This window comes from Bombina bombina, chromosome 4 (genome assembly GCF_027579735.1).
Source record: "Bombina bombina isolate aBomBom1 chromosome 4, aBomBom1.pri, whole genome shotgun sequence".
NCBI classification, from domain to species: domain Eukaryota; kingdom Metazoa; phylum Chordata; class Amphibia; order Anura; family Bombinatoridae; genus Bombina; species Bombina bombina.
In genome coordinates, this window is record NC_069502.1 from 399,527,517 (window position 1) to 399,539,980 (window position 12,464).

General features: G+C 42.5%; 1 protein-coding gene across 1 annotated transcript in view; it reads right to left on the reverse strand.

The window, feature by feature from the left end:
* Nucleotides 1-12,464, reverse strand: part of DCUN1D1 (defective in cullin neddylation 1 domain containing 1) — a 69,461-nt gene that overhangs the window by 7,184 nt on the left and 49,813 nt on the right. Inside the window, exon 5 of the mRNA XM_053710176.1 lies at nucleotides 187-269. Within this exon, the coding sequence (XP_053566151.1) occupies nucleotides 187-269 (83 nt within the window). The remainder of the gene's footprint in view (nucleotides 1-186; nucleotides 270-12,464) is intronic.

Genomic DNA, 12,464 nt, shown 5'->3' on the forward strand with positions numbered 1-12,464 from the left:
TTAAAAAAAAACATTTTAAGAACAAATATGATGCAATCTGATAATTAGTATGGATGCAGTTTTTTCACAAGCATGTTTATCATCATTTCTAGAATGTCAGAAAACACACTGTTGACATTCGTAATGAGAAAATAAACTTAAGATAAAACATAAAACTACATTTCTAAATACAATATATTCACTTACCAACAAAAACTTGTTCCACAAATCTAGGAATTTAAATCTTCCACTAAGTACTAAATTCCAGTAGGCGATGGCCATTTCTAAATCTGAAAAGTGACACATTTAAAAAAGTTATTTAAAGCTCTTTCACAAAACATATATGACCAGATAAGTTAAAAAAAAAGAAAAACAGAATTTATGCTTACCTGATAAATTACTTTCTCCAACGGTGTGTCCGGTCCACGGCGTCATCCTTACTTGTGGGAATATCTCTTCCCCAACAGGAAATGGCAAAGAGTCCCAGCAAAGCTGGCCATATAGTCCCTCCTACGCTCCGCCCACCCCAGTCATTCGACCGACGGACAGGAGGAAAATATAGGAGAAACCATATGGTACCGTGGTGACTGTAGTTAGAGAAAATAATTCATCAGACCTGATTAAAAAACCAGGGCGGGCCGTGGACCGGACACACCGTTGGAGAAAGTAATTTATCAGGTAAGCATAAATTCTGTTTTCTCCAACATTGGTGTGTCCGGTCCACGGCGTCATCCTTACTTGTGGGAACCAATACCAAAGCTTTAGGACACGGATGAAGGGAGGGAGCAAAGCAGGTTAACTAAACGGAAGGCACCACGGCTTGCAAAACCTTTCTCCCAAAAATAGCCTCCGAAGAAGCAAAAGTATCAAATTTGTAAAATTTGGCAATAGTGTGCAGTGAAGACCAAGTCGCTGCCTTACATATCTGATCAACAGAAGCCTCGTTCTTGAAGGCCCATGTGGAAGCCACAGCCCTAGTGGAGTGAGCTGTGATTCTTTCAGGAGGCTGCCATCCGGCAGTCTTGTAAGCCAATCGGATGATGCTTTTAAACCAAAAGGAAAGAGAGGTAGAAGTCGCTTTTTGACCTCTCCTTTTACCAGAATAGACGACAAACAGAGAAGATGTTTGTCTGAAATCTTTTGTAGCTTCTAAATAGAATTTTAGAGCACGGACTACGTCCAAATTGTGTAACAAACGTTCCTTCTTTGAAACTGGATTCGGACACAAAGAAGGTACAACTATCTCCTGGTTAATATTTTTGTTAGAAACAACCTTTGGAAGAAAACCAGGCTTAGTACGCAAAACCACCTTATCTGCATGGAACACCAGATAGGGCGGAGAACACTGCAGAGCAGATAACTCTGAAACTCTTCTAGCAGAAGAAATAGCAACCAAAAACAAAACTTTCCAAGATAACAACTTAATATCTATGGAATGTAGAGGTTCAAACGGAACCCCTTGAAGAACTGAAAGAACTAGATTTAAACTCCAGGGAGGAGTCAAAGGTCTGTAAACAGGCTTGATCCTAAACAGAGCCTTAACAAATGCTTGAACATCTGGCATAGCTGCCAGTCGTTTGTGTAGTAAGACAGATAAAGCAGAAATCTGTCCTTTTAGAGAACTCGCAGATAATCCTTTATCCAAACCTTCTTGCAGAAAGGAAAGAATCTTAGGAATTTTTACCTTATTCCAAGGGAATCCCTTGGATTCACACCAGCAGATATATCTTTTCCATATTTTATGGTAAATCTTTCTAGTTACCGGTTTTCTGGCCTGAACCAGAGTATCAATCACCGAATCTGAAAACCCACGCTTTGATAGAATCAAGCGTTCAATCTCCAAGCCGTCAGCTGGAGGGAGACCAGATTTGGATGTTCGAATGGACCCTGAACAAGAAGGTCCTGTCTCAAAGGTAGCTTCCATGGTGGAGCCGATGACATATTCACCAGGTCTGCATACCAAGTCCTGCGTGGCCACGCAGGAGCTATCAAGATCACCGAGACCCTCTCCTGTTTGATTCTGGCTACCAGCCTGGGAATGAGAGGAAACGGTGGGAACACATAAGCTAGGTTGAAGGTCCAAGGCGCTACTAGTGCATCCACTAGAGTCGCCTTGGGATCCCTGGATCTGGACCCGTAGCAAGGAACCTTGAAGTTCTGACGAGACGCCATCAGATCCATGTCTGGAATGCCCCATAATTGAGTCAACTGGGCAAAAATCTCCGGGTGGAGTTCCCCCTCCCCCGGATGGAGTGTCTGACGACTCAGATAATCCGCTTCCCAGTTTTCCACACCTGGGATGTGGATCGCAGATAGATGGCAGGAGTGATTCTCCGCCCATTGTATTATTTTGGTTACTTCTTTCATCGCCAGGGAACTCCTTGTTCCCCCCTGATGATTGATATACGCAACAGTCGTCATGTTGTCTGATTGGAATCTTATGAATCTGGCCTTTGCAAGCTGAGGCCAAGCCCTGAGAGCTCTTAGTTCCAGAATGTTTATCGGGAGAATAGACTCTTCCCGAGACCATAGTCCCTGAGCTTTCAGGGATTCCCAGACCGCACCCCAGCCCACTAGACTGGCGTCGGTCGTGACAATGACCCACTCTGGTCTGCGGAAGCTCATTCCCTGGGATAGGTGGTCCAGGGATATCCACCAACGGAGTGAATCTCTGGTCTTCTGATCTACTTGAATCACTGGAGACAAGTCTGTATAGTCCCCATTCCACTGTTTCAGCATGCACAGTTGTAATGGTCTTAGATGAATTCGCGCAAAAGGAACTATTTCCATTGCTGCAACCATCAACCCTACTACTTCCATGCACTGAGCTATGGAAGGACGTGGAACAGAATGAAGAACTTGACAAGGGCTTAGAAGTTTTGACTTTCTGACATCTGTCAGAAAGATCCTCATTTCTAAGGAATCTATTATTGTTCCCAGGAAGGGAACTCTTGTTGACGGAGACAGAGAACTTTTTTCTATGTTCACCTTCCATCCGTGAGATCTGAGAAAGGCCAGAACGATGTCTGTATGAGCCTTTGCTTTTGAAAGGGACGACGCTTGTATTAGAATGTCATCCAAGTATGGTACTACTGCAATGCCCCTCGGTCTTAGAACCGCTAGAAGGGACCCGAGTACCTTTGTGAAAATCCTTGGAGCAGTGGCTAATCCGAATGGGAGGGCCACAAACTGGTAATGTTTGTCCAGAAAGGCGAACCTTAGGAACTGATGATGTTCTTTGTGGATAGGAATATGTAGGTACGCATCCTTTAGATCCACGGTAGGCATAAATTGACCTTCCTGGATATTGGGTAGAATCGTTCGACTGGTTTCCATTTTGAACGATGGTACCCTGAGAAAATTGTTTAGGATCTTTAAATCCAGAATTGGTCTGAAGGTTCCCTCTTTTTTGGGAACTACGAACAGATTTGAGTAAAATCCCATTCCTTGTTCCGTCATTGGAACTGGGTGTATCACTCCCATCTTTAGCAGGTCTTCTACACAATGTAAGAACGCCTGTCTCTTTATTTGGTTTGAGGATAAGTGAGACATGTGGAACCTTTCCCTTGAGGGTAGTTCCTTGAATTCCAGAAGATAACCCTGAGAAACTATTTATAGCGTCCAGGGATCCTGAACATCTCTTGCCCAAGCCTGAGCAAAGAGAGAGAGTCTGCCCCCCACTAGATCCGGTCCCGGATCGGGGGCTACTCCTTCATGCTGTTTTGTTAGCGGTAGCAGGCTTCTTGGTCTGCTTACCCTTGTTCCAGCCTTGCATCGGTTTCCAGGCTGGTTTGGACTGTGAGGCATTACCCTCTTGCTTAGAGGATGCAGAATTAGAGGCCGGTCCGTTCCTGAAATTACGAAAGGAACGAAAATTAGACTTATTCTTGGCCTTGAAAGGCCTATCTTGTGGGAGGGCGTGGCCCTTTCCCCCAGTGATGTCTGAGATAATCTCTTTCAATTCTGGTCCAAAGAGAGTTTTACCCTTGAAGGGGATGTTAAGCAATTTTGTCTTGGATGATACATCCGCTGACCAAGACTTTAGCCAAAGCGCTCTGCGCGCCACAATTGCAAACCCTGAATTTTTCGCCGCTAATCTAGCTAATTGCAAAGCGGCATCTAAAACAAAAGAGTTAGCCAACTTAAGTGCGTGAACTCTGTCCATAACCTCCTCATATGGAGTCTCTCTACTGAGCGACTTTTCTAGTTTCTTGAACCAGAACCACGCTGCTGTAGTGACAGGAACAATGCACGAAATGGGTTGTAGAAGGTAACCTTGCTGTACAAAAATCTTTTTAAGCAAACCTTTTTATCCATAGGATCTTTGAAAGCACAACTATCTTCGATAGGAATAGTAGTGCGCTTGTTTAGAGTAGAAACTGCCCCCTCGACCTTAGGAACTGTCTGCCATAAGTCCTTTCTGGGGTCGACCATAGGAAATAATTTCTTAAATATAGGAGGGGGTACAAAAGGTATGCCGGGCTTCTCCCACTCCTTATTCACTATGTCCGCCACCCGCTTGGGTATAGGAAAAGAGTCGGGGTGCACCGGAACCTCTAGGAACTTGTCCATCTTGCATAATTTTTCTGGAATGACCAAGTTGTCACAATCATCCAGAGTAGATAACACCTCCTTAAGCAGTGCGCGGAGATGTTCTAGAAGTACTAGGGGCCTCCTGCGTGGGCAAAACTGGCGTAGACACAAAAGGAGATGATGTAGAACCATGTCTACTCCCTTCATCTGAGGAATCATCTTGGGCAATTTCATTATTTGTGGCAGTACTGTCCTTACTTTGTTTGGACGCTATGGCACAATTATCACACAATTTTGAAGGGGGAGACACATTGGCTTTCATACATATAGAACATAGCTTATCTGAAGGCACAGACATGTTAAACAGGCTTAAACTTGTCAATAAAGCACAAAAACCGTTTTAAAACAAAACCGTTACTGTCTCTTTAAATTTTAAACAGAGCACACTTTATTACTGAATATGTGAAAATATATGAAGGAATTGTTCAAAATTTACCAAAATTTCACCAGTGTCTTAAAGCATTAAAAGTATTAAACACCAATTTTCAGAGCTTTAACCCTTAAAATAACGAAACCGGAGCCGGTTACAGATTTAACCCCTATACAGTCCCAGACCAAATGATGCCTTCTAGGAACTTTTCCAACTACTTTCAGGTCCTCACACATGCATCTGCATGTCTTGCACTCAAAAACAACTGCACAGTAATGGCGCGAAAATGAGGCTCAGCCTACAACTGGGAAGGCCCTTCCTGACTGGAAAAGGTTTCTAACATAGTGCCTGACGTTAAAAAACGTTCCCCTAGTTTATAAGTGTGAATTATCAGCATAAACATGTATAAAATGTCCAAATAAAGCAATCGATTTAGCCCATGAAAGTGTCTACCAGTTTTATAGCCCATATTAAGCCCTTTATTCTGTTTGAGACTAAGAAAATGGCTTACCGGTCCCCATGAGGGGAAATGACAGCCTTCCAGCATTACACAGTCTTGTTAGAAATATGGCTAGTCATACCTTAAGCAGAAAAGTCTGCTAACTGTTTCCCCCAACTGAAGTTACTTCATCTCAACAGTCCTATGTGGAAACAGCAATCGATTTTAGTTACTGTCTGCTAAAATCATCTTCCTCTCACAAACAGAAATCTTCATCTTTTTCTGTTTCAGAGTAAATAGTACATACCAGCACTATTTTAAAATAACAAACTCTTGATAGTAGAATAAAAAAACTACAACTAAACACCACATACTCTTAACCATCTCCGTGGAGATGTTGCCTGTGCAACGGCAAAGAGAATGACTGGGGTGGGCGGAGCCTAGGAGGGACTATATGGCCAGCTTTGCTGGGACTCTTTGCCATTTCCTGTTGGGGAAGAGATATTCCCACAAGTAAGGATGACGCCGTGGACCGGACACACCAATGTTGGAGAAAACAAACACAAACACACAAATTCAAGACGTCATAAGAACTTGCATATAGGGAAACTGAATTATCAGAGAAACGTGGAAGTGTTAACAAACCTTAAAGGGACAGTTCACCCAAAAAAATGTCTCCCTTTTAAATTGTTCCAATTATTCATGTTACCTGCTGAAGTGTTTTTTAAATTATTGACAAGTAGCTCCTTTACCCCTATTTTGGCATTTGAAATAGCCGATTTAGCCTGTGGTATCCCAACCTATACTGAAAGTTTCTATACTGGAGTATATTCTATTGAATAGCCTAAGTAAACACAGCCAGCAGAAGAGATTACACTCTCAGTGGGGGGCATGATAGTTAAGTAATAAAATTATAATTTTCCATTGTTCTCTCTAAGTATTGAGCTTTGGTTTTCTAGACAAATATAAGATAAGAAAGTAAGTCTGTGTACATAAAAGTGATAAAACAATTTTACAGTGTACTGTCCCTTTAACTTAACCTTTGTGGAAAAACTCCCACTTCCCTGGAAGTACCTAAAAAGGCTGTCAGATCATCTCAGCAGTCACCTCTGATGAATTCAAGGATCAGGTGTATTGATAAGCCCACAAAACTGATCAAATTAGCCAAACAATGTAGCAACAGGAATCCAGACAATAGCAATGATGATAAAGATTAACCACTGTTAAAACTGTAAGATCTCCAGCACCTACATTTACACAAATGTTGCACACACCATCAGATGAATACGGTTATAGAATACGGTATACAAAATACCAGATGCCACATTCATTGTGCCATCCCAGTGCATGATAACATTTGTTACCGAGGCTGGCAAGGACCTGACGGTGTGGGACACTTTATAAGTGTGTATATATATTTTTTGTATCAGAGTCCACTTATGAGAACATTGTAATCACTAAGTTGGCCATGACTGAGAAAAATATCATTTTAACCCCCATTTTTAAAATAATTTTATTTAAGGCTTGTTTTATTTCTCTCCTCTGTCAGAGTGTATTATACAATAGCTAAGTCAGGGAATTGTAGAAATATACTTAAAAAAATATCAGCACTTTATTCACAAGAAACAATGGTTTATAAACTTTACAATAGTTCTGTAATTTAAAAAAAATCAAATAAAGCATTAAATATACTATTTAATGTATGTATAGAAATATGTAATAAATGGTTTACTATACACGAAATCTATTCCATCAGGTTTTTTTATATACATATATTTAAAAAGGCGCTCTCTACTCCAGTATTAATTAAAAATCACGTTCACAAATTAAAGTTATGCTTAATTAAAGGGACAGTCTACACTAAAATTATTATTGTTTAAAAAGATAGATAACGCCTTTACTACCCATTCCCCAGCTTTGCACAACCAACATTGTTAGATTAATATACTTTATAACATTTAAACCTCTACATTTCTGCCTGTTTCTAAGCCACTACAGACAGCCTCTTAATCACATGCTTTTTTTTTTTTATTAGCTTTTCACAATAGGAGACCAGTGTTCCCTCTAAGGCCAATTTTGTGAGCGGCACAGCAGTGAAACAGTTAATAAGGGAACTATTGGGAAGGAGAAATGCTGGTGCAATGATAAATGCCGACAGCGTATGTTGTCTGCATTTATCGATGTGCAGCGGACATGATACGCTACATCGCACTATGATAAATCTAGCCCATAGAGTATATGGTCAGTTGTGAGACAGCAAGGTAACAGGGAACTATCTTTTACATAGGCTACTGAAAGTGGAACTATGGAGTGTTAGCAGTGAGTGCAACTGTGGAAGCCAAGCAGTCTTTGAAGATGAAAGTGGAGTTCGTGGCAGCAGATTCTGTGAGGACCTTAGGTTAGCGGCACAGAGAGAGAAACCCCTGAGCAGTCCTAAAAATCAGAGACTCATTGCCACAAAATCTTGGAGGGCTGGCCCATCAATGAGCCCCACAAGATATTGGTTTAGTATTAATATTTACTGTACTGTATTAGTATTTTCTTACAGAAGTATAGCATTTAAAGCATCATATTAGCTGGTTTGTTTATGTAATAAAAGTTGTACATATTGTTTTGTACTTTTATTAGGTTTTTCTTTCTACCAGTGTTTTATTTTTGTTCACAAAAACAGAATTTATGTTTACCTGATAAATTACTTTCTCCAACGGTGTGTCCGGTCCACGGCGTCATCCTTACTTGTGGGATATTCTCTTCCCCAACAGGAAATGGCAAAGAGCCCAGCAAAGCTGGTCACATGATCCCTCCTAGGCTCCGCCTTCCCCAGTCATTCGACCGACGTAAAGGAGGAATATTTGCATAGGAGAAATCATATGATACCGTGGTGACTGTAGTTAAAGAAAAGAAATCATCAGACCTGATTAAAAAACCAGGGCGGGCCGTGGACCGGACACACCGTTGGAGAAAGTAATTTATCAGGTAAACATAAATTCTGTTTTCTCCAACATAGGTGTGTCCGGTCCACGGCGTCATCCTTACTTGTGGGAACCAATACCAAAGCTTTAGGACACGGATGATGGGAGGGAGCAAATCAGGTCACCTAGATGGAAGGCACCACGGTTTGCAAAACCTTTCTCCCAAAAATAGCCTCAGAAGAAGCAAAAGTATCAAATTTGTAAAATTTGGTAAAAGTGTGCAGTGAAGACCAAGTCGCTGCCTTACATATCTGATCAACAGAAGCCTCGTTCTTAAAGGCCCATGTGGAAGCCACGGCCCTAGTGGAATGAGCTGTGATTCTTTCAGGAGGCTGCCGTCCGGCAGTCTCATAAGCCAATCTTATGATGCTTTTAAGCCAAAAAGAGCACGGACAACGTCCAAATTGTGTAACAAACGTTCCTTCTATGAAACTGAATTCGGACACAAAGAAGGTACAACTATCTCCTGGTTAATATTTTTGTTGAAAACAACCTTCGGAAGAAAACCAGGCTCAGTACGTAAAAACCACCTTATCTGCATGGACCAGATAGGGCGGAGAACACTGCAGAGCAGATAACTCAGAAACTCTTCTAGCGGAAGAAATTGCAACCTAAAACAAAACTTTCCAAGATAATAACTTAATATCTATGGAATGTAAGGGTTCAAACGGAACCCCTTGAAGAACTGAAAGAACTAGATTAAGACTCCAGGGAAGAGTCAAAGGTCTGTAAACAGGCTTGATTCTAACCAGAGCCTGAACAAACACTTAAACGTCTGGCACAGCTGCCAGCCTTTTGTGAAGTAAAACAGATAAAGCAGAGATCTGTCCCTTCAGAGAACTCGCAGAAAATCCTTTCTCCAAACCTTCTTGTAGAAAGGAAAGAATCTTAGGAATTTTTATCTTGTTCCATGGGAATCCTTTAGATTCACACCAACAGATATATTTGTTCCATATATTATGGTAAATTTTTCTAGTTACAGGCTTTCTAGCCTGAATAAGAGTATCTATTACAGAATCTGAAAACCCACGCTTTGATAAAATCAAGCGTTCAAACTCCAAGCAGTCAGTTGGAGGAAAACCAGATTCGGATGTTCGAATGGACCCTGAATAAGAAGGTCCTGTCTCAAAGGTAGCTTCCATGGTGGAGCCGATGACACATTCACCAGGTCTGCATACCAAGTCCTGCGTGGCCACACAGGAACTATCAAGGTCACCGAAGCCCTCTCCAGATTGATCCTGGCTACCAGCCTGGGAATGAGAGGAAACGGTGGGAATACATAAGCTAGGTTGAAGATCCAAGGTGCTACTATTGTATCCAATAGAGTCGCCTTGGGATCCCTGGATTTGGACCCGTAACAAGGGACCATGAAGTTCTGACGAGAGGCCATCAGAACTAAGTCTGGAATGCCCCATAATTGAGTTATTTGGGCAAAGATTTCCAGATGGAGTTCCCACTCCCCCGGATGCTCCTCCATCGCCAGGGAACTCCTTGTTACCCCCTGATGATTGATATATGTAACAGTCGTCATGATGACTGATTGAAACCTTATGAATTTGGCCTTTGCTAGTCGAGGCCAAGCCTTGAGAGCATTGACTATCGCTCTCAGTTCCATTATGTTTATCGGGAGAAGAGAGTCTTCCCGAAACCATAGACCCTGAGTTTTCAGGGGTTCCCAGACCGCGCCCCAGCCCACCAGACTGGCGTCGGTCGTGACAATGACCTATTCTGGTCTGCGGAAGCTCATTCCCTGTGACAGGTTGTCCAGGGTCAGCCACCAACGGAGTGAATCTCTGGTTATTTGATCTACTTGTATCGTCGGAGACAAGTCTGTATAATCCCCATTCCACTGTCTGAGCATGCCCAGGTGCAATGGTCTTAGATGAATTCGTGCAAAAGGAACTATGTCCATTGCCGCAACCATCAACCCTATTACTTCCATGGACTGCGCTATGGAAGGAAGAAGAACAGAATGAAGTACCTGACAAGAGCCTAGAAGTTTTGATTTTCTGGCCTCTGTCAGAAAAAACCTTCATTTCTAAGGAAACTATTATTGTTCCCAAGAAGGGAACTCTTGTTGACGGGGGACAGAGAACTTTTTTCTATGTTCACTTTCCACCTGTGAGATCTGAGAAAGGCTAGGACAATGTCCGTATGAGCCCTTGCTTTTGACAGAGACGACACTTGAATCAGGATGTCGTCCAAGTAAGGTACTACTGTAATGCCCCTTGGTCTTAGCACCGCTAGAAGGGACCCTAGTACCCTTGTGAAAATCCTTGGAGCAGTGGCTAATCCGAATGGAAGTGCCACAGGTAATGCTTGTCCAGAAAGGCGAACCTTAGGAACCGAAAATGTTCCTTGTGGATAGGAATACGTAGGTACGCATCCTTTAAGTCCACCGTGGTCATGAATTGACCTTCCTGGATGGTAGGAAGGATCGTTCGAATGGTTTCCATTTTGAATGATGAAACCCTTAGAAACTTGTTTAGAATCTTGAGATCTAAAATAGGTCTGAATGTTCCCTCTTTTTTGGGAATTATGAACAGGTTGGAGTAAAAACCCATCCCCTGTTCTCCTAATGGAACAGGATGAATCACTCCCATGCTTAACAGGTCTTCTACACAGTGTAAGAATGCCTGTTCGAAGATAATTGAGACCCGTGGAACCTTCCCCTTGGGGGTAGTTCCCTGAATTCCAGGAGATAACCTTGAGAAACTATTTCTAGCGCCCAAGGGTCCTGAACATCTCTTGCCCCTGAGCAAAGAGAGAAAGTCTGCCCCCCACCAGATCCTTCCCAGATCAGGGGCCAACACTTCATGCTGTTTTGGTAGCAGTGGCAGGTGACTTGGCCTGCTTACCCTTGTTCCAGCCTTGCATCGGCCTCCAGGCTGGCTTGGTTTGAGAAGTATTACCCTCTTGCTTAGAGGGTGTAGAGGCTAGTCCGTTTCTGCGAAAGGGACGAAAATTTGGCTTCTTTTTAGCCTTAAAAGACCTATCCAGAGGAAGGGCGTGGCCCTTTCCCCCAGTGATGTCTGAAATAATCTCTTTCAAGTCAGGGCCAAACAGTGTTTTACCCTTGAAAGGGATGTTAAGCAAAAGCGCTCTGCGCGCCACGATAGCAAACCCTGAATTATTCGCCGCTAATCTAGCTAATTGCAAAGCGGCATCTAAAATAAAAAAGAGTTAGCCAATTTAAGAGCTTGAACTCTGTCCAAAACCTCCTCGTACGAGGATTCTTTATTGAGCGACTTTTCTAGTTCTTCGAACCAGAAACACGCAGCTGTAGTGACAGGAACAATGCATGAAATTGGTTGTAGAAGGTAACCTTGCTGAACAAACCTCTTTTTAAGCAAACCCTCTAACCTTTAATCCATAGGATCTTGAAAGCACAACTATCTTCTATAGGAATAGAAGTGCGTTTGTTTAGAGTAGAAACCGCCCCCTCGACCTTGGGGACTGTATGCTATAAGTCCTTTCTGGGGTCGACTATAGGAACTAATTTCTTAAATATAGGGGGAGGACAAAAGGTATGCCGGGCCTTTCCCACTCCTTATTTACTATGTCCGCCACCCGCTTGGGTATAGGAAAAACATCGGGGGGCACCGGAACCTCTAGGAACTTGTCCATCTTACCTAATTTCTCTGGAATGACCAAATTGTCACAATCATCCAGAGTAGATAATACCTCCTTAAGTAGTGCGTGGAGATGTTGAAATTTAAATTTAAAAGTTACAATATCAGGTTCTGCTTGTTGAGAAATTTTCCCTGAATCTGAAATTTCTCCCTCAGACAAAACCTCCCTCCTGGCCCCTTCAGATAGGTGTGAGGGTATGTCAGAACAGATATCATCAGCGTCCTCTTGCTCTTCAGTGTTTAAAACAGAGCAATCACGCTTTCTCTGATAAGTAGGCATTTTGGAAAAAAACATAATTTATGCTTACCTGATAAATTCCTTTCTTCTGTAGTGTGATCAGTCCACGGGTCATCATTACTTCTGGGATATTACTCCTCCCCAACAGGAAGTGCAAGAGGATTCACCCAGCAGAGCTGCATATAGCTCCTCCCCTCTACGTCACTCCCAGTCATTCGACCAAGGACCAACGAGAAAGGAA